The sequence below is a fragment of the Cladophialophora carrionii genome (assembly GCF_000365165.1).
Source record: "Cladophialophora carrionii CBS 160.54 unplaced genomic scaffold supercont1.9, whole genome shotgun sequence".
NCBI classification, from domain to species: Eukaryota; Fungi; Ascomycota; class Eurotiomycetes; order Chaetothyriales; family Herpotrichiellaceae; genus Cladophialophora; species Cladophialophora carrionii.
Window position 1 is genome coordinate 951,797 of NW_008481834.1, and position 19,143 is coordinate 970,939.

The 19,143-nt window shown below is 54.0% G+C and overlaps 5 protein-coding genes across 5 annotated transcripts; 3 read left to right on the forward strand and 2 right to left on the reverse strand.

Annotated features, from left to right (window-relative positions):
* Positions 1-174: 174 nt before the first annotated feature.
* G647_09422 (uncharacterized protein) lies at positions 175-1,365 on the reverse strand (the record flags this gene model as incomplete). The annotated part of the gene is made up of 1 exon (XM_008733725.1): positions 175-1,365. The coding sequence occupies one exon, from the start codon at positions 1,363-1,365 to the stop codon at positions 175-177; it is 1,191 nt and encodes a 396-aa protein (XP_008731947.1).
* Positions 1,366-1,891: 526 nt separating this feature from the next.
* G647_09423 (uncharacterized protein) lies at positions 1,892-2,847 on the forward strand (the record flags this gene model as incomplete). Its single annotated transcript, XM_008733726.1, has 2 exons — positions 1,892-2,069; positions 2,117-2,847. The coding sequence occupies 2 exons, from the start codon at positions 1,892-1,894 to the stop codon at positions 2,845-2,847; spliced, it is 909 nt and encodes a 302-aa protein (XP_008731948.1).
* A 1,242-nt stretch (positions 2,848-4,089) lies between these two features.
* G647_09424 (uncharacterized protein) lies at positions 4,090-5,094 on the forward strand (the record flags this gene model as incomplete). The annotated part of the gene is made up of 1 exon (XM_008733727.1): positions 4,090-5,094. One exon carries the CDS (start codon positions 4,090-4,092, stop codon positions 5,092-5,094), a length of 1,005 nt encoding a protein of 334 aa, XP_008731949.1.
* Positions 5,095-6,641: 1,547 nt separating this feature from the next.
* On the reverse strand, positions 6,642-7,509 carry G647_09425 (nicotinate (nicotinamide) nucleotide adenylyltransferase; the record flags this gene model as incomplete). The annotated part of the gene is made up of 2 exons (XM_008733728.1): positions 6,642-7,218; positions 7,271-7,509. The coding sequence occupies 2 exons, from the start codon at positions 7,507-7,509 to the stop codon at positions 6,642-6,644; spliced, it is 816 nt and encodes a 271-aa protein (XP_008731950.1).
* Positions 7,510-9,600: 2,091 nt separating this feature from the next.
* On the forward strand, positions 9,601-15,288 carry G647_09426 (uncharacterized protein; the record flags this gene model as incomplete). The annotated part of the gene is made up of 3 exons (XM_008733729.1): positions 9,601-9,929; positions 9,981-10,072; positions 10,124-15,288. 3 exons carry the CDS (start codon positions 9,601-9,603, stop codon positions 15,286-15,288), a joined length of 5,586 nt encoding a protein of 1,861 aa, XP_008731951.1.
* Between the last annotated feature and the right edge of the window lie 3,855 nt (positions 15,289-19,143).

Sequence of the window (19,143 nt, forward strand, 5' to 3'; positions counted from 1 at the left end):
TACTCATGCAAGAACACCGTTCTATCAGCAACGTGGCCCGACTTCATGGGTCCAGCCTTTGATGTATGGAATGCAGGGCACGGAGTACTCGCCCCGGGCACGACACCTACATTATTTGGGAGGTTGTGGTTTTCGGTGCCTTGTTTGTCATATCGCCGAGTCCGCGTCAGTCCATCATTCCAGCGTCTTGATCCCTCCTTCATATTGCGACACGCTGCTGTACTCCTTCGGATACTTCTCAATAAGCCGCTTGAGCTCCTTCATCTGTTCTTGGACCTCGGGTGTTATCTCCTCATAAACGTCTTCAAACATTGCCCGCAGGGGTGGCTTCTTGACCTTCTCTGCTGCCGAGAACTCTTGTAGCACTTGTTTGCGGATTGACGCTCTTGCTTCCTTCTCCTTGTCTTCGTCCCAGATACCCTTCTTTTCCATCCACTTGCGCAATCGAGTGATGGGGTTGTCCCTTCGTTTCCACTCTTCAACTTCCCTCTTGGCTCGATATGCGAAGCTGTCGTCGCTGGTGCTGTGATGACTGACTCGATAGCTCATGGCTTCCACAAGGATCGGTTTGCAGTCGCCCTCGAGGGCGCGTTTCCTCGCTTCTAGCATGACCTCTCTCACTGCGAAGATGTCGTTGCCATCAACCCGAATGGTATCAATGCCATACCCCAATCCACGACTGGCGATGCCGTCTCCCTTATACTGCTCAATGCTCGACGTCGAAATCGCAAATCCATTGTTGCGGCACACGAACACCACCGGACACGATTTCGTTGCGGCAATGTTTAATGCTGCGTGGAAATCGCCCTCACTCGCTGCTCCCTCTCCAAAATAGCATGCCACAATCCTAGGAGGGACGTTCGGATTGATGAGCCGTTGCATCTTCAAGGCGTATGCGGCTCCTGATGCTTGCGGAATCTGGGTCGCTAGGGGACTCGAGACCGTATGCACATTGAGCTTGCCGCTGCCATAATGCACGGGCATATTGCGCCCTTTTCCGTGGTCATCCTTGTTCGCAAATAGCTGACTCATCATTTCCTTCAGCGTAAAGCCCCTCTGCACGAGGACACCTTGCTCGCGATACTGTAGAAAGCACACGTCGTCGGGCGTTAAGGCAGAGGCAGAACCCACGGCTATGCCTTCCTCACCAGCCGATACCATATAAAAGCTGGTTCGTCCTTGGCGTTGCGCATCGAACATGATCAGATCCATGATGCTAACAGTGAGCATGTTCCGATACCATTGGGTGATCTCTGCATCTGAGGCTGATTGCGGGTCTCTAGTATTATCGACAATGTTGCCATCGGCATCCATAATCCGATATGTCGGCATAGCCGTCTCCTCGGCCGGATTCTGAAACCTCATCTTCGAGGTAAATTTGCTGTTCAGGGCTCCTGGAAAATGAACGCTAAAGAGATTCAGCGGGCGAGAACGCGCGGGAATCAGACTCAACCGGATACTTACGAATCCGACCCTGCTTTTTGTGCAGGCCCTGAGGAATACGTATCGCTCGCCCATCGTATGCTGTGCCCCCGTACCAGCACCCCAGACCTGTATCTATAGCCTGCTGCCAACGGTCTTAGAACAGCCCGATATTTCATGATGACCCGGCCAAATCAGACAAGCCGCCCAAGCAGCAAAAAGACAAACAGGGCGCGTGGAAGCAGTGTAGTAAGATGGACGAGGAAGAGAAAGCAGGGATGGGAGTACGTGACCCTAAGCAAACGGCTTCGGTTATCCACGGTCGACAGAGCTGGATGGGGCCCCGCTAGAGTCGCCGCTATTGGCTGCATGGCTGCTCTCGACAGGCTAAACCTCTTCCGGGTGTCGCGTCGAAGAAAACTGTCGACCAGCTGTTGAACTTCTGGGAGAGAAAGCCGGCATCGCAGTCATGCTGCGTCTCCCTGCTCGACGGCTTGCGAGCCTGTCGGGTCGAACGTCGCGGCTGCCGTCATCGCGACGACTGTTGACAACAAGCAATGTCCGGCCACAACAGCTCCCCGGTCAAGATGAGCGGACAACTCACTTTGGTTTTGAGACAATATCGGAAACACAGAAGGAAGCCAGAGGTAGGCGTTGCTCTCCGAGACGCTTGTCCCACCACTTATTCTGCTAGTTGGCGCCGTCTTCTCCTCAGTTGCCTCCTCCTACGATACCATGAACGATCTAATGTCCCTGGGAATCCACCGGCTCTGGAAAGATTACTTCGTCCGCAGCCTCAACCCGGGCAGCCGGGACAGCGAGACAGGCTGGAGCATTCTTGACGTAGCTGGCGGAACGGGCGATATTGCGTTCCGTATGCTTGACCACGCGACGAACGTGAACCTCGATCTCAAAACGAAAGTCACCATCGCGGACATCAATGCGGATATGTTGGCCGAAGGGCAAAAGAGGGCCCAGGAAACTCCGTACTGGAAATCAGGAAGACTATCTTTCGTGCAAGGAAATGCTGAACACATGCCCGGGATTGCGTCGAACTCGGTTGATCTCTACACTGTCGCATTTGGCATCCGCAACTTCACCAACAAGGACGTGGCTCTCCGCGAGGCATTCAGGATCCTCAAGCCAGGCGGAGTGTTTGCATGTCTCGAGTTCAGCCACGTCAACAGCTCGTTATTTAATGCCGTCTACAAGAGGTGGAGCTTTGGTGCCATTCCTTTGATAGGGCAACTGGTCGCTGGAGACCGGGACAGCTACCAATATCTCGTGGAGAGCATCGAACGGTTCCCCACGCAAGAAGAATTCAAAGCTATGATTGAAAATGCTGGCTTCATTGCCCCGGGTCAAGGCTACGAGAACTTGACAGGAGGCATCGCAAGCATACATCGAGGAGTGAAGCCACTATGATCTGCCCCATGGCAAGTCGTCTCGCTCCGCTGAGACCGCTTGATCCCACCATCCAGGCGAGGAAGTCTGGCAGCGGACGTGTACCGCCCTCCACCTCTACTTGTAGCACAGCAGTGTCAAACTGTCTGGCTCACCTGCACCCGGAAGGTGCAGAGACGTTGTCTCTGCCACACCGATCGAGGCCACCATGGGGCACCATGGGGCACTCGGTTCATGCCCGTCGAATTGTCGATCTGCGATACTGTTGGAAACTCCTGGGCCACGTTCGACGCGTCTCATTGTTGTTCAACACTGACGGGGGTCTAGCGCCTGCAAGTGATAAAAGCAAGCGTTTACCTCAACATCCACGCCTTCGAACACACGTCGCCACTCAGGCAATGGTCTGTACAACAAAATGCACCATAGGGAACATTGGATCATGAGCGGGAATAGACCCTCCCCATCCGCTGATGAGGCTCCTTCGGGCGCTTGCCTTCTCACTGTGTCGCAATGAAATGTGAAGGAGGAAGCCCGCAGCCTGCCATTATATATTAAATGTGCTATATGAATATCTTGCCCATCTCCAAATCGTAGTTGCCGCTCAGGCACGCAACAAACCTCTGCTGCGCCCCAATCGAAGCGAGAGCCGGTTATTAACGTCATCAAGACCAATCCAAGGCAATTGTGCCCTTGCATCGCAACACACAAGAGCTCGGCTAAAGCGAAATGTTACTTCCAGGGCATAACCCCACAACTCCACCTCCAGAATGTCGCAAGCTGCCCAGTGTTTGGTGGCGCCGACCGTCGATCCAGTGGCAGGAAACCGCCCGGACGTCAGCTCACGTTGTGCTCGTCTGACCCCGAAGCTACTGCTGCTAAGGAAGCTATTAGATGGTTAAATGGGTGGCTATGCCGCTTCGGCGTTTGACGGGAGATTCTCACCTCTGACCTATTCTTGGAACTTTGCTCACAGTGCTCAACTACGTAGTTCTGTCCGGCCTGGTAGGGATTTCTCTGGGGCGACTTATACCGCGTCGTCGTCGCTCTCATTACCTTGGGGTCGAGTCGATTCGTAGCCTCCGTATTGCCTCTCGGATCAACCACGACATCAAGACGGAGAGCTGTGAGCCGGAGATACCACCTCCCACCACCAAACATTCACAGACTTCAATCGTATTGCACGACGGGCGACCACGTCGCAAGTCGAAGTAGCAAACACGCTCAATAATATCCACCTTGCTCTGAAAGCTTCGGCAGCCAACAATGGGCTGTGGCTCTTCGCGTCTCAAAGGGGACGATATTCCCGACCTCAACAGCCAAACGGTCAAGACCACAACGACAGCATCAGCGGTCCCACCGATGGGAAAGGTGAGAACCAATTTTTCAGATATCGATTATGAGCAAGACGGCCACCCGCGGCGCATGACGGAATATGCACCACACGAAACGCCAGCTCCAGTCGGAGAAGAGCCGCGTGACTTTTCGGCTGAACAGCAAGGCGCCGGCTACGAATACGAACAGCAGCAGCAGCAGCAGCAGTATCCGAACAATGAGCTGGCGTCGGATCGACCGGACTTGGATCCTGGTTCATCAGCAGGGTTTCCTCATGAGAACGCTGGAGTTGGCTCAAACGCCGGGCAAGGCGATCCCGACACGGCATTGAAACCATATCAAACCCTCGACGGGGGCGATTGGGACAATGACAATCCCAACTCTTATTCCAACCCGCAGCGGCCAGCGGGTATGGATCCTCGCGGCTACCAGGATCCGAACGATCCGACGTCCCGCGACGCCAAAGACGCATTCGCCAGGGCAAACAACCCTGCCAACCCTACGGATCAAGATCACCACGCCCGCCAAGGGACTGGTCAGCGTGACTCGGACCGGAACAACGATGACCGCGCCCGTCCAGAAGCTGGCTATCGTGACTCGGACCGCACGCATGATCTTGACCAGGACCGAAGCCATGATCGCGACCCATTGTATGTACATCACCCCAACAACGACAATGACTTCGACCACCAGAACCCGGACGTCCACGATCCCCAGTCCGGGCGCAAGGGATCCTGGCTCGGGCAGAAGTACGCGTCCTACCAGGCGGCCAAGCGAGGCGAGGGCCCAAGCGACGAGGACGTGATGGAGTATACGGGGAAAGGCAGGGATGAGTTGAATGACTGGGCGCGAGATAGGCCCGGTGTAGGCGGAAACCAGGCGGCCGGCCGGGTGGGCACGGACAACGGATTGGCCGCGGGAGCGAGCTGGAGTTAAAAGAGACGCAGGAGGGGGCAAATCGAAGCGGCGACGGGGATCGACCTGGCGACGTACGAGGGTCGGAGAGCACGAATGTCCGCTGGGAAGGGGGAAAGACAAGACGCAAGCCATGGGCAGGGGAAGAGTGCCGCAGCGAGGACCGATGCGTGAGGCTAGATCAGGCTACACAGAAGCTGTCCTGTCAACCTCGACCTCGACCTCGACCTCAACCTCAACCTCAACCTCAGATCTCTTAGGACGCGCAGGCGGACAATCGGGTAGGTAGGTTAAGTAGGTGGATTGGACGTGTGGCAAAAGAAAGGAACAAAGGGGGCCGTGTTTTTTGCCCCAGATACCTTCGTTGTATATTCTTCGTCTCATGAACTCGCAGGACTCGCAGAGTCTTCTCTTTTCGTAGGTATCCAGTCAATATATAGTACTTTGTATACGCGAATCTACTGGCCCGGACACTCCTTACAGTAGTCGGTCCGTAGTCTCACTTTCAACACATGACTCCAGAGTACAGAGTACAAACATGGAATAGATCTATGGGACACAGTGTGTATAGATACACATACGTATATATATCGTACTCCATACCTCCACGAGACACCAGTAGAGTATTTTCCAATTCTGAGGGACAGCAGGTCCTGTATCAATGCACGACTGTGAACAAGCTTAAGTCTGAGGCATGAAAAGAGGCGCGCCTCTTGCTTCCCACCCGTCCCGAGGAAGTCATTGACACACACGACACCATCGATGATGCTCGGATTGCCTGGGGCAGCGTCACTGATGTCACTTGCGGATTGACCAGCCTCACCACTGTAGGGACTGTAGCTCACGCACGTCACGTCATGACCCGGATATCGAACTCATTACTGTAGGTGTTCGCAGGCTTCGAAACGTTACAGTAGAGCAACCTTGAACGTACTCCGTAGAACAGCACGGAACAACCAGGAAGATGACACGGCAGACATGCCTCATGCCGTGGAGTCTGTATATTCGAATCTAGCCGCCGTCTGCTTTTCTGGGGCTCTATACGGGCCCCGCGCTGCCTCTTGGTGAGATGAAGCTCTCCTCAGGACCAGAGAAGGTATGCTTTCTTCGGTAGCGACTTTATAGCCTGTGCTGTTTCTGTCTACGCACAATATCCTTCGCGAGTTTTTCTGTCGTGCTCGCGTCTACCCAATCGGCGCTTCGTGGAACAGCGGCGCCAGAACCTTTTCTTTTCATCTCTTGGATATACACATTGTCTCGTTTCGCAAACATCGCTAGCAACTCCAACGCTGGATGACATGTCGACGTGTGCATCAGGCTCGTGACAGGGCTAGTACCCATGCTGCGCTGACGCGACGTATGAAACCACCCCCACACTGAACTCCGACGGTTGTATTCATTGTTTTTCTGCAGGGTGCTTCTCTCGAAATTTATCCAATGCTGAATGCAACGCGGGCGGGCATCAGAGGTAGGTTGCTGCATGAAGCCTGGGACGAATGCTGGTGCGGGAAGCGAGCTGGGCCACGCGAGTGCCAGACACAATGTTGGATCTGGTGGGCGTCCGGGTTTCATGATGGCTCCGCCGATGATGCTTCCTTGGCTTTGCCCTTGTCACTATCCGGTGGGTGTATGGAGGCGTTGCTGGCCGAGCGCGCGTCGTCTCTATAGAGGCGATTCTGCTCGATGTACTCCACAACGGGGGCCGGGATCAAGTACTGCACGCTCATGCCTCTTCGCAGAAACAGCCTTATCTTCGTGCTGCTGACGTCATTCTGGATGAGTTGCTGGATCACGTGAATATTCTCGCGGTAGTTCTGTAAGCTTGCCAGGGCTTCGTCGATATCGGTGCCGGATCGCTCAATGATAAAGGTGCCGTACCTCCCTAGAATGTGGTCGAGATCTTTCTCGCTCCACACACCCGGAGTTGACATGGTTTGGATCAAGTCCGCTCCGGCAAGCAGAGATATCTTGACCTGCTTGCGTGTGCCGTTGCCACAGTCGATGCCCTTCCGGACCACGTTGATCTCATGGTCGAAATGGTCCAGCACCTTGGCGGTGGCTGTGTAGTCCTTCTTCTCTGCTTCCCAGGAGTCCACCATTAGCCAGTTGGAGGCTTTATCGATTGCCAGTTGGCACATTGCGACTCTGTGACGAATGCGTTAGCCTAGTGTCTCGCCGTGGAAGGTGAGGGTTATACCTGTGTTCTGCTGGGGCTAAGCCTTGCTTCTTGTATGCGTCCGATACCGGCGACAGGTAGCCGCCCACCATTTCATAGTCGGTATTGTGTTTGGCGTAGTCTGCGGCCATGACGAACATGCGAAGGTGCAGGAAGGTGATCGGAGAGAAAGAGCCGCAAGCTATCAGCAACAGAGGCGTCTTCTCCGGGTCGTCCATCTTCTTCTTGAGGCGAGACTCTGGAAAGTGGTATTCGTCCATCGTGTCGCCGTCACCGGTGATTGCTTGAAGAACAGTCGATCTGGTCTGCGTCAGGGTGCAGTTGACCTTCTTCACAACGGGGGAGGAGTGAGAGGCAGGCAGAAGGATGGCCGAGGATAACGGTGATTTGTCACGGGGAGTATTATGACTGGAAGTGGACAAGGCGTAAGGCGGGGCAATGGCGCCTTGCCGGTGACGAAGACTGGCTCTGGTCGCGAAAGTCCTGTGCCGGAGACAGGATCTGACTGAGGTGGACGAAGGGAGGAAATTGTAGGAACGATCCAGCATCAGGGCTTCATGGCCCACGCTGAGAGAGTTCGGGGGAGAGGCAGGTATTTCCGTGCAGCTGTGCGGAGTGGAGGAGAAAAAGCCGACACGAGGCAGGCCTGGCTTCAGCTGGCTTTCACGGCGGGTTGGAGAACTGGAAAGTCACGCTCGATCTCCGACAGGCGATGGTCGGCCGCAGTTGTCTGGAAGCCTCAAAGCGCCGGGGAGGGTGAGTAATTCTGGATAGACCGGGATTTCGCTTCGTCGCCAGCCCGGAAAAGGCAACGGCTGGATTTGTCGAGTGGGGAAAGAAGAAAAACAGGAAGATCGAGACCGTGATACTCCGGACGAGGAGATGGAGATGGAGCGATGAGAATGGGATTGGAAGTGGAATGGAATTATTTACAGTACCTAGTCAGCGAGAGCAGCAGGAGTCCCGGCTTTAAAGCTGCAGACACCTCATTGTTGCATTGCGTACTGCGTCCGGTGTAGGGACGATCTGCTCGCCGACTCTTCAGACGGCAGTTTCTCGTGCCAGAATCAACGGTGATAAAATCCACCTTTGCTTATCGGTCATTGAAAGAAAACCGCAAATCGTGGCCGCCCTGCGGCTCTCCATTCGCCTTGGTCTATGATAACACGGGGCCCAAGGGCAATTGTGACACCTTTGATTCTCAGATTTGTCGTCATCGACGCTGCAGCCGCAGGACAGGCTCTCTACCGGTCTTGCATTGCACAGCGGGCAGTCATGTCTGGCACAGCCGAGGCGAGGCGAGGCTCGTTGCTGCAGCTTACACATCAAGGTGCGCCAACAACTGTTCGCATGTTGTCGAGGTGCTGCATTGCATATGCATGTCTCTTGCAACCGGTGCCAGGACATCAAGGACTTCGCGGTCTCATTCACGTGGTGAGTTACCGCAGACTGCACAACACTTGCTTCCTACATTTCTAGATATACTTTTGCTGCTGTGTCTACCAGGTTCAAGGAAAGCCCATCACAACCTGGATGCTGGAGAGAATTTATCCTGCGGAGAGTGTCGCGACTGTTCTTTGGCACAAACAAGGGTGGAAAGAATCGTCCGCCCGCGACCTCGCAGTCAGGGCCGGTTGGAGAGGCTCCAGTCACTCGGGGCGGCTGCTCATGTGTGAAGAGGGGGATTTCGGTGCCTTAAATACTCTGACGCGCCCGTGATTAGGTACTTAGGGAGACCCGAAATCCCCTTACCTAGCTAGGCATGGCGTTCCACTCTTGGGCCAACGGCTGCGGCTGCGGGTTCGACGTCGTCGAGCATTCGTCCGATGGATGGCGCCCCAAACTCATCCTCTGTTACTACCATGACAAGACGTCTCGACGACGTATCTGATTTCACCCATCTGGCATCTGTACATTCATTTCCGATCTGATCACTTCTAGACACTCCCCGCTGCAGATGGCGGGTTAACATGGCACATCCGCAACCTGCACGCAATTCACATTTAAATCTCATCAGCGAGCGTGCTGCGACTCTTGCCTCTAGTCACCGACCGGCCTCTGCAACCACCACCGCGACTTCCTCGCAACCGCATGATTCACCGTCTTCGCAGACATCCAGGTACTGCTGCCTTTTCCGTTCATTCACCTGCATTGCCTGCCTCTCAACTCTGCCTTTGCTTGGCTCAAAGTCTTTTCTCCGCCTTGCTTGTCGCCTTGGGCCCAAACACTGCCTGAAGGAAACGTCAGGTTGAACTGCACACACTCTAGTGCCACCACTCCATCCTCTTCCCCTCATTTCCTACCTCTGATATTATCACATCGTCCGCATTCCCTGATGAGAACCATTGCTCATGTCCCGCAGAGTCACTCGTTCCTCTGCGAGGCTCGCTGCAGAGTCTGGCGTCTCGACCACTTCAGCGCCTCTTGCTCCCTCGCACCCATCGACATCGGCTTCTCCACCCGATCCTCCTGCCGTAACCTCGAGAAAGCGAAAGGCTCCAGGCCGTCGTGCCTCGAACCCTACCGACGATCCGGAAGAGAAGAGCCCTCCATCGACCCGCGGCGGAAAGAGACAGAAATTAGCTGAGTCGCCGCAGAACGAGCCAACAGCTGCGCCACCTGCGGCTCGATCGACTCGAAGACGGAGCGCCCAGAAAGAACCGGCAATGTCTAATAATGCGTATGTATTGAGAGAGTGCGAGATACGGATAACATCAGCTCATTGTACCAGTTCATCGTCCAAGTACCACGAAGAGTCCGAGAAGCCACTGGCAGCAAAATCAGGCTCCCGACGCCAGTCAAGCAGAGGTAACAAGACACAAGGTAGTTTACAGTCTCAAAGCGATGTTTCAAGTCCGCTGATTGCCTCGACAGAAGTAACAGCACCATCGCAGACTCCTCAGCCGCGTCGCCAGAGGAAACGTTTGAGCAAGAAAGACCAGGATGTTCAGATGAGGGACGAAGAAGACGAGAACGAGAAGCCCGCCAAAGAAGAGAAAGACACTTCTCCTCCCCCTGATCGCTCGAACAGTGACAGTAACGACGGCGACGATCACAGCGGCATGGATGACGATGATGGCCCAGATCCCTTTTCCGCAGCCCTTTTCGGCACTGGCCGCGGCCCTCCGTCAGGGCTATCAAACACCCTCAGAGCCTTGAGTGGAATGATGAGCGGCATGTCTTCGAGACTCCGAGATATCCTGAACAATCTCCGGCAATCGGACAATCCAACCATGCAGATGGTGGCTCTCGAAGAGCTCTCGAACCTCCTGTTGGTCTCGAATGAAGATAATCTCTCGGGTCAATTTTCACCGGATCCTTATGTCAAAGAACTCGTGGCCTTGATGCAGCCGAATCCCATCACCGGCGAGGAGAACCCTGAGATGATGCTTCTGGCTTGCCGGTGTATTGCCAATCTGATGGAGGCTTTACGGGGCTCCGTGGCCAATGTGGTCTACGGAGGGGCTGTACCAGTACTTTGCCAAAAGCTGCTTGATATTCAGTACATCGACGTCGCCGAGCAGGCCTTGAGCACGTTGTCTAAAGTCTCAATCGACTTCCCGGCATCAATCGTCCGCGAGGGAGGTTTGACTGCATGTCTTCAATTCCTTGACTTCTTTGCCACCGGCACACAGCGAACCGCCGTCACCACCGCGGCAAACTGCTGTCGTAACATCCCTCACGATTCCTTCCCGGTCATTCGAGACGTCATGCCGATCCTGCTCAATGTCCTGTCGAGCCACGATCAAAAAGTCGTCGAACAAGGCTGTCTATGCGTCACCCGAGTCATCGATAGTTTCAAGCATAGCTCGGACAAGCTGGAGCAGTTGGTTGACCCCCCTCTGCTGCGCGCCATCCTGGGACTTCTGCTACCAGGCACCACCAACCTCATTGGGGCGAACATTCACACGGAATTTCTGCGCGTGCTCGCAATAGTGGCGCGAGCAAGCCCTCGGCTTTCAGGAGATCTACTCAAAATGAACGTCGTGGACACCTTGTACCAGATTCTTACCGGCGTGTCCCCTCCGAGCGAGACTGACGACGATGCCTCCAAGATTGACAGTGTGGTCATTATGCAAGCTCTGATCCACAGACCGAGAGAGCAGGTATACGAGACTTTGAATGTTATTTGCGAACTTCTACCACGCCCGAAGCTCTCCAGCGAGGTAGGCTCCGAAGTCTACGACGATATGGATGACTACATGTCGGATGAAGACGATCAAGCTTCCGGCCAGCAGTCTAAAACAGAGAAGAGACTTGAAGTTCTGGCTGACTGCAAACAAGAAACGCGCCGCTTTGCGACCATCCTCCTGCCCACCTTGACCGACGCTTATTCAAGCACTGTCAACCTGAGTGTCCGCCAGAAAGTCCTCATTGCTCAGCTCAAAATTCTGTCCAACTTGGAGACAACGGTCGTTGAGGAGGCACTACGACCAGTGCCATATGCCTCATTTCTTGCATCAATCCTGTCCCAAGAAGATCATCCAAGCCTCGTGGTTTTCGCCCTGCAGGCTTCAGAGCTGCTTTTTGAGAGACTCGAGGACATCTATCAATATCAGTTCCATCGTGAAGGCGTCATTGGTGAGATTAAGAAGCTCGCTGACCGACCCCTCGCAACGGACACAAAGCCAGCCAAAAGCACTGATGCTGATGATGCCAATCCCGGCGCAGGAAGTGCCGATGTCCAGGCGAAGCTGGGTAGCAATCAACACGAGGATGACGACGACGGAGAACACAATGACGACGGCGAGGATGATGAATATGGCGATCCAGAGAATGAGGATAATGATGACGAGAGAGACGACGAAGACCTTGCTGCTCGACATCACCATGATGATATGGACGGTTCTCAAAGTTCAGACTCCTCTGATGATGAAGATATTCCGTCGCCCCTTGCCATCGCTGGAGTTTCTGACTTGGTCATCATGCGAGCGAAGAATTTCTTGACCAAGTATGACACAGCGAAGGGCAAAGAGATGAAGGAGAAGGCAGCCGATATTCGAACCGATCTGCACAAGCTTGCCACCGACATTGAGGTCTTTTACCGTGATCCCAACCCCAACGGGGCTGGCAACGAGCTCTTTTCACGCCTTGCCAGTTACTTTGATGAAGACGCTCTGGAGAGCATAACGAGTTCAGAGTTGTTAGACTCAGGCATCATCCGTGTTCTGGTGCAAGTCTTGTCTGACGGACCTTCGTCCAACATGGGAGTCGCCAGAGCGAACCTGGTCTCCGCCTTCATGGGAACAACCTATCGAGGCAATATCAAGACGACATCGGCGGCGTCTGCAGTAACACCGTTCAGCGTCCTCATACAGAAGTTACAGGATTTGCTTAGCCGCGCGGAACACTTTGAGGTCCTAACCGTCAACAACAATGCTTCGGAGAGCAGTCGCAGCAGCTCTACTTCTATGCTCTCGCGTCAGATCCGCCTGAAGCTGACAGCAGACTCCGACAGTGACATCCCTTTGACCTACCGCGACATGATAGTTTCGATTCACGCCATCGCGACCTTCAAAGCGCTTGATGACTACCTTCGGCCTCGAATCACCCTGTCCGAGCGTCCACCATCATCGGCGCAACGCCGTCGGGATATGTTGCAACATATCGCCAATGCCCGTCTTGCGCACTTGTCTGGTGCTGCTGAATCAGGCCTTCTTTCTCCGCTAGGCCAAGACCTTGGGTCTCCGGCTACGCCAGGGAAGGCAGAATCACGCCCTCCGTCTCAAATGAAACGACGGTCTCAAGAGCGTCATGCTCCTGCCGAGAAGAAGTCGGCTGAGAAGACTGAGCGGAAGCGCTCAAATCGTCGCGATCAAGCTTCATCTTCAGATCAGCCATCAGCACCACCACCAGAGCCCAGTTCCGAAGAATCGCAGCACCAGCTCGAGTGTGCAGACGAAAAGGTGCTTGAGGACGATGAGGGCAACGACCCTGAAGGGGTTGGAGCCCTGGACGCATTCGTGGATGGGCTCGAGGAAGATATGTCGGATGAAGAAATGCCCGAACCCGGCGCTGTCAACATGGAGATTGGGTCTACTGGCAAGGTGACGGCTCGAAAAGAGGATGGAACCAGAGTTGCAACCCCTCAGCCAGGGACGCCCATTCCCCCAAATGCTCGACCACCATCTTCAGGACAGTCTCCTGGACCCTCGCCAGTCACTGCGGCGGGTCGTCCCTCATACGCCCAAGCGCTTGCAGCTGTGCCTCAAGACTGGCACATCGAATTCAGTATTGATGGAAAAATCATCCCGAACAATACGACCATCTACCGCGCCGTTCACCACAACCGTGATCAGCCGCAGGATCTCTCTTTACGCAGTGTCTGGTCAGGCGTCCATACAGTCAAGTTCAGAAAAGTCCGAGGTCCTCCACCTTCGCCTTCGAGCTTACCTCCTTTTGGCGCGGCAGAGAAGCGAGGATCTCAGAATGCGCTTCCAGCGTCGCTCGAAGGTCACCCTATCACGTCCCGCATCCTGACTCTACTGGGCATCTTGCACGACTTGAATGCGAATCTGGACGAGATACGAGAGATCACTGAACAGCCAGGGCTGAAGCTTTATGCCGAGCCTCTCGCATCATTCATCAACACCAAATTGACCGCCAAGATGAACCGTCAACTGGAGGAACCGCTGATTGTAGCTAGTAACTGCTTGCCAGACTGGAGTGAGGACCTTGCTCGGTCGTTCCCGTTCCTGTTCCCCTTTGAGACCCGACACTTGTTCCTGCAATCGACCTCTTTCGGATACTCGCGCTCGATGGTCCGATGGCAGAACAATCAATCCGAGAATGATGATCGCCGTGATCGGCGGAGAGATGACAGACCCATGCTGGGTAGACCCCAACGGCAGAAGGTGCGCATTTCACGTCACCGTATCCTGGAGAGTGCCATGAAGGTCATGGACATGTATGGCGCGTCACCAAGTGTGCTCGAGGTTGAGTACTTTGAAGAGGTCGGGACGGGTTTGGGCCCGACTCTCGAATTCTATTCGAGCGTGTCCAAAGAATTCTCCAAGAAGAAACTGAAGATGTGGCGCGAAAACGATTCTGCAGACAAGGACCAATTCGCCTTTGGAAAGAACGGTCTCTTTCCAATCCCCACGAGTCCGGAAGAGAGCGGCAAAGAAGCGGGCAAGAAGCTCGCGTTGTTGTTCAAGACGCTTGGAAAGTTCGTGGCTCGCTCGATGCTCGATTCTCGCATCATTGATATCACCTTTAGCCCGACCTTCTTCAGGATCGGCGGCATCACAAATGCTGTTCCTTCTATTGGGTTGTTGCGTACCATCGACCAGGATCTTGCCAACTCTCTCTCTCAGCTCCAGCAGATCGTCAAAGTGAAGGCGAAGATCGAACTCGACTCGTCCATGTCGGAGGAAGAGAAAGCACAAGCAATTCAGAACCTGAACATCCATGGTGCCAAAGTCGAGGATCTCGCTCTTGACTTCACCCTTCCGGGCTATCCTGAGATTGAGCTGATTCCCGACGGATCGAACGTGACGGTCAACGTGGACAACGTTCAGCAATACATTGATCGAGTGCTCGACTTGAGCCTTGGCAGCGGCGTGCGGCCCCAGATTGAAGCATTCCAGACCGGGTTTTCTCAAGTGTTCTCCTACTCGTCCCTGAGAGCCTTTACGCCCGACGAACTGGTCATGCTGTTTGGCCGCACGCAAGAGGACTGGAGTATCGAGACGTTGATGGACTCGGTCAAAGCCGATCACGGCTTCAATATGGACAGCAAGAGTGTCAAGAACCTACTGCAAACCATGTCGGAACTCAGTCTTTCTCAGCGTCGCGATTTCCTCCAGTTTGTCACAGGCAGCCCGAAGCTTCCAATTGGCGGGTTCAAGAGTCTGACGCCCATGTTCACCGTCGTATGCAAACCCAGCGAGCCTCCTTACACATCGGACGACTATCTGCCGAGTGTCATGACTTGCGTCAACTACCTCAAGCTTCCGGACTACACGTCGCAGGATGTGCTCAAGGAAAGATTGTTTGTGGCAATCCGGGAGGGTCAGGGTGCTTTCCACCTGTCTTGATGTTGTTGCAATTGCGGAGTTCCACAAACCAGCCACGTTCGCTTAGGGAATCTCCGCGGAAGGCGCTACGAAGAGGTAAAACATTTGGTTGCCACAGTCATTGTTTGCTGGATAGTGAGCTCGAGTCCGCCAAGGGAATGGATACATGGGCTGCACGACAGGGTGGAATCACGGGAATGGCAATCGCACTTCACGATCACGAACAAAAGGAAATGGCCTGCTGTGTCCAGGGGCACAGCTGAGCACCGTTTCTTTCATTGCCACAATTTGCATCGACCCAAAGGGTCATCCGGTGGGAAGGTGCTTCGCCTTTACGAAGCAGTCAGGATTGGGCTGAAGGGAATCCGCCCAGGGGGGCCAACAAGTTGATGGCGCCGAGGCCGTCAACACAAAAACACAGGGGACAGGTAGCATGGAATATGGAATATGGATTCATTCGCACGGATAGTAGAGAAACCACCACATAGCTTAGCTTTCAATGACCATGAGAACTATGACCGTAGACAGACGAATAGACCATGCTTTTTGATCTACATCGAGTATCTGTACTGGGTAGAGCCCGAGCCCGACTCGATGGCTAGCAATCCTGACTCGCATCCTCGGTTCGTCGAAGGTCATACTGTACGGAGTACGGAGTACATAGCGCGTACTCGTACCGCACGTCCATAGTAGGAGAAGGAGAAGGAAAACAATTTCCGACACACTTCGCCTCACCGCCGCCTCACCCACATGTCATGTCCCAGACCCACAATAGTATACTACAACCACGCTACGAGGTAGTAGGTACAGTAGCCCAGCCGGGCGAGGCGAGAGGAGACGAGAAACAGACGAGACTGCGGAGCCACAGGTTTATTGGGTCTCTGTCTCGTCTCCGCTTCCGCCATGAAAGGCGGTGGCAACTGCAGTATAGTACTGTGTACTCCGTACATACCCTGTAGAAGTGGGTTCGAGTATCAGGAATGCGAAATACGAAAATCACCCCCGAGATACGTGCGAGTACCTACTGTTCGTCGCTGCATCGTGTACGAGTGCTATGTACGCTGTACTATGTACCATATACCATGTACTACGTACTACGTTCGAGGTAATTAGTGGTTCCAGCGTTTCAAGAACGCCCGTCTGTGTGTGTCACCTGGTTCCCGTCCGAGTTCTGGGTCGGTCCTACCTCGTACGAGCGTAGGTTGCACAATCCACAGTCAATACATAGTATGTCCAGCGATGGTGCGATGGCGCGTTGGTGTGAGTGTGAGTGTGAGTGTGAGTGTGAGTGTGAGTGTGAGTGTGAGTGTGAGTGTGAGTGCCCCTTGACGATTCGAGACGTTTCGCAAGTCGTCACATCATGTCAGGCACCCAAAAGGCGGGGAATTGAATTGATTTTGATTTTCTTTCCTGTAAGCTTCAATTCACCTTCCACCTTCCATTTTGCGTATACTAACTTTTAAGGCGTCCATCCACCCCGAGTCAGTAAAGTTTATTCATCATTTCCACCACACCGACTTTATTTACGCTTTGCGTGGTTTCTTGGACTTCTTGGACGTGGATAATCCTGAACCTTGTGCGGCTTAGGTACTACGTTGCTGCGCACGTGCCCTTGCTGTGTATCCTATGTGGAAGCCGCTTGCGGTGTGGAAACGCGGGTGTGAATTGTACTGTACTCGCGTGCACTGAAGCTATGAGTGTGATTGTGGATTCGACTTTCGACTTTCGAGTCACGAGTTTCGAGTCAAGCCTGGTACTGGACTGGGTACTCTGTACTCTGCACATTCATCTGTCGTACTTGGGCCGTACTGTACGTAGTGCGTGGTCCTGCTCATGTGGAAGTCTCACTTCACTTCACTTCACCTCACTTCACTTTCAGAACAGGGGATCCCTCGCTCTCGCGCGTGGCAAGACATGGACACGGGACATCAGACATGCAGTACGACTGACTGGATGCATACCAGACAGCTTGGTTGGCGTGGGCGGGCATGAGAAAGCCCAAACCTTCCCGATAATCAAAAGCACGTACGAGGTACAGTACGAGGTATTACCTGACCCGTCCTCGTGTCCGGGATCGGGAGGGAAGGGATGTAGCGTTGCCGTCTTGGCGGTTGACCCCTCTCCTGGCTACAGACAGAATATACACAGTATACACAGTACGTGCTTACTGTCGTCCTGTGTACGGGGTCGTTGTTCTCTTCGAGTACTGTGTAGGCCCCAACTTGGGCCACGACTACCTACGGAGTACCACTGTGGAGATCCCAGTTCTATTTTACCATACACATGGACTCTCGGCGGGGAGTGAACACTACTCCGAATCATACTAGTAGGTATTTCGTAATTGGTGCTGTGTATAGAGTCGATCACCGATTGTGGAACGCGGAATGGTTCGTCAAAGAACAAGATCCGTTCCTGGTAGTGGCGTTTTGCGGACGACATTCTGCAGACAGAGTGGTTCGTGAGAAGCACCTGTATGTTTGAGTGCCACAGTATTCACACCGTAAGCAAGCTTGTGAAGAGGAGACGGGCTCGAGCTGTCCCATCGTGAACCCCACAATCTTGGAAGAGTTTTGGATGAAATGCGTTCGTGATACGGACCGACTGACTCAGGATTATAACGGTCATGGCATGGCATGCAGCCCACGCGCCCCCATCCTTGTTTCTTGTCTTGTGGTGCTGCATGTTACTGGCTGGTCCTCTGGACGTGCCTTTGGCCGCTTCGACATGTGCACGGGCTGGGCCACGGAACCATCTTCCTTTCGTAACGAGTACGAGGGCCGGAAGTGGACGTGGAAGTGGACGTGGAGGTGGAGGTGGAAGCAGAAAGTAGGTATGGAAGATCCAGCATGCAGCCTGCTCAAAGTGAAAAGCGATTGCGAAAAGTCAACAAGACGGTGGACGTATCGCCTTCGTGGCTCCGAGCAGATACACACGCGGACCCCAGAGCATACTCTGCATCTGCATACTCTGCACAAACTGGCATTCTTACCACTGGCGTCAACGTACTCCGTATAGTAAATGCAACGGCCAAGGTGAAAGTGGATGTGAAGTGGATTGAAGTGGATGTGAAGTCAAAGTGAGAATGAGAGTGAAAGTAAAGTGAAATCAAAGTCAAAGAAACGGCCTCGCTACGCAGCCGAGCCGAGGGGTTTCCACCCCCCACGGACGAGGTACTGTCCCGCATTGGTTCACACGGCCTGGTTGGGCACAAGCAAACGCACCCCCATCAATGCTCAGTGGCGGGATGAGTGAATGCACGAATAATGATCGATGAGCACAAACTCGTGCTCCGGAAATATGCGATTGAGCAAGTAAAGACACATCTCCAGTAATCTCCCTGCTGGACTTTCATTTGTCTCGCCGACAGAACAGAACTCAATTTCGAAATCAAGCGCTCGGGAACGTTTCTTCCCGGCGTGAAATCTTGAAACATGCGAGTGAGCAGGACATGGTGCCGGGTTGGAGACTCGCCACCCTGCCTCGAGCGTGATAATTAGCTGACCGCAAAGTTTGGATCGCTCAGTCACACGAGACCACTCGATCCGAGCACCACTGGACACAGTACCCAGTACCCAGTACGGTGGACTAGGCTTGTCGCTACCGAGGTACCAAGATAGGTTGGACAGTATCGTCAGCCTCGTTCATGCAGGTGGCGAGCCAGTGGCGACGCGGTACTGTAAGGTTTGAGCTTGAGCCGGGAAGGGAGTTGGACTGCGCAACTGTGAACTCTACCTAGTACTGTGTACGGAGCATGTGGTCGCGTGTTCACGGTGGGGACGGAGAACAGAGCATTGTCGAGGCACCTACTAGATGCAGGTCGTGTGCATTGATTGTGTGGAGAGGTGCAGCACACCGTATGCAGCATACAGTAGTTAC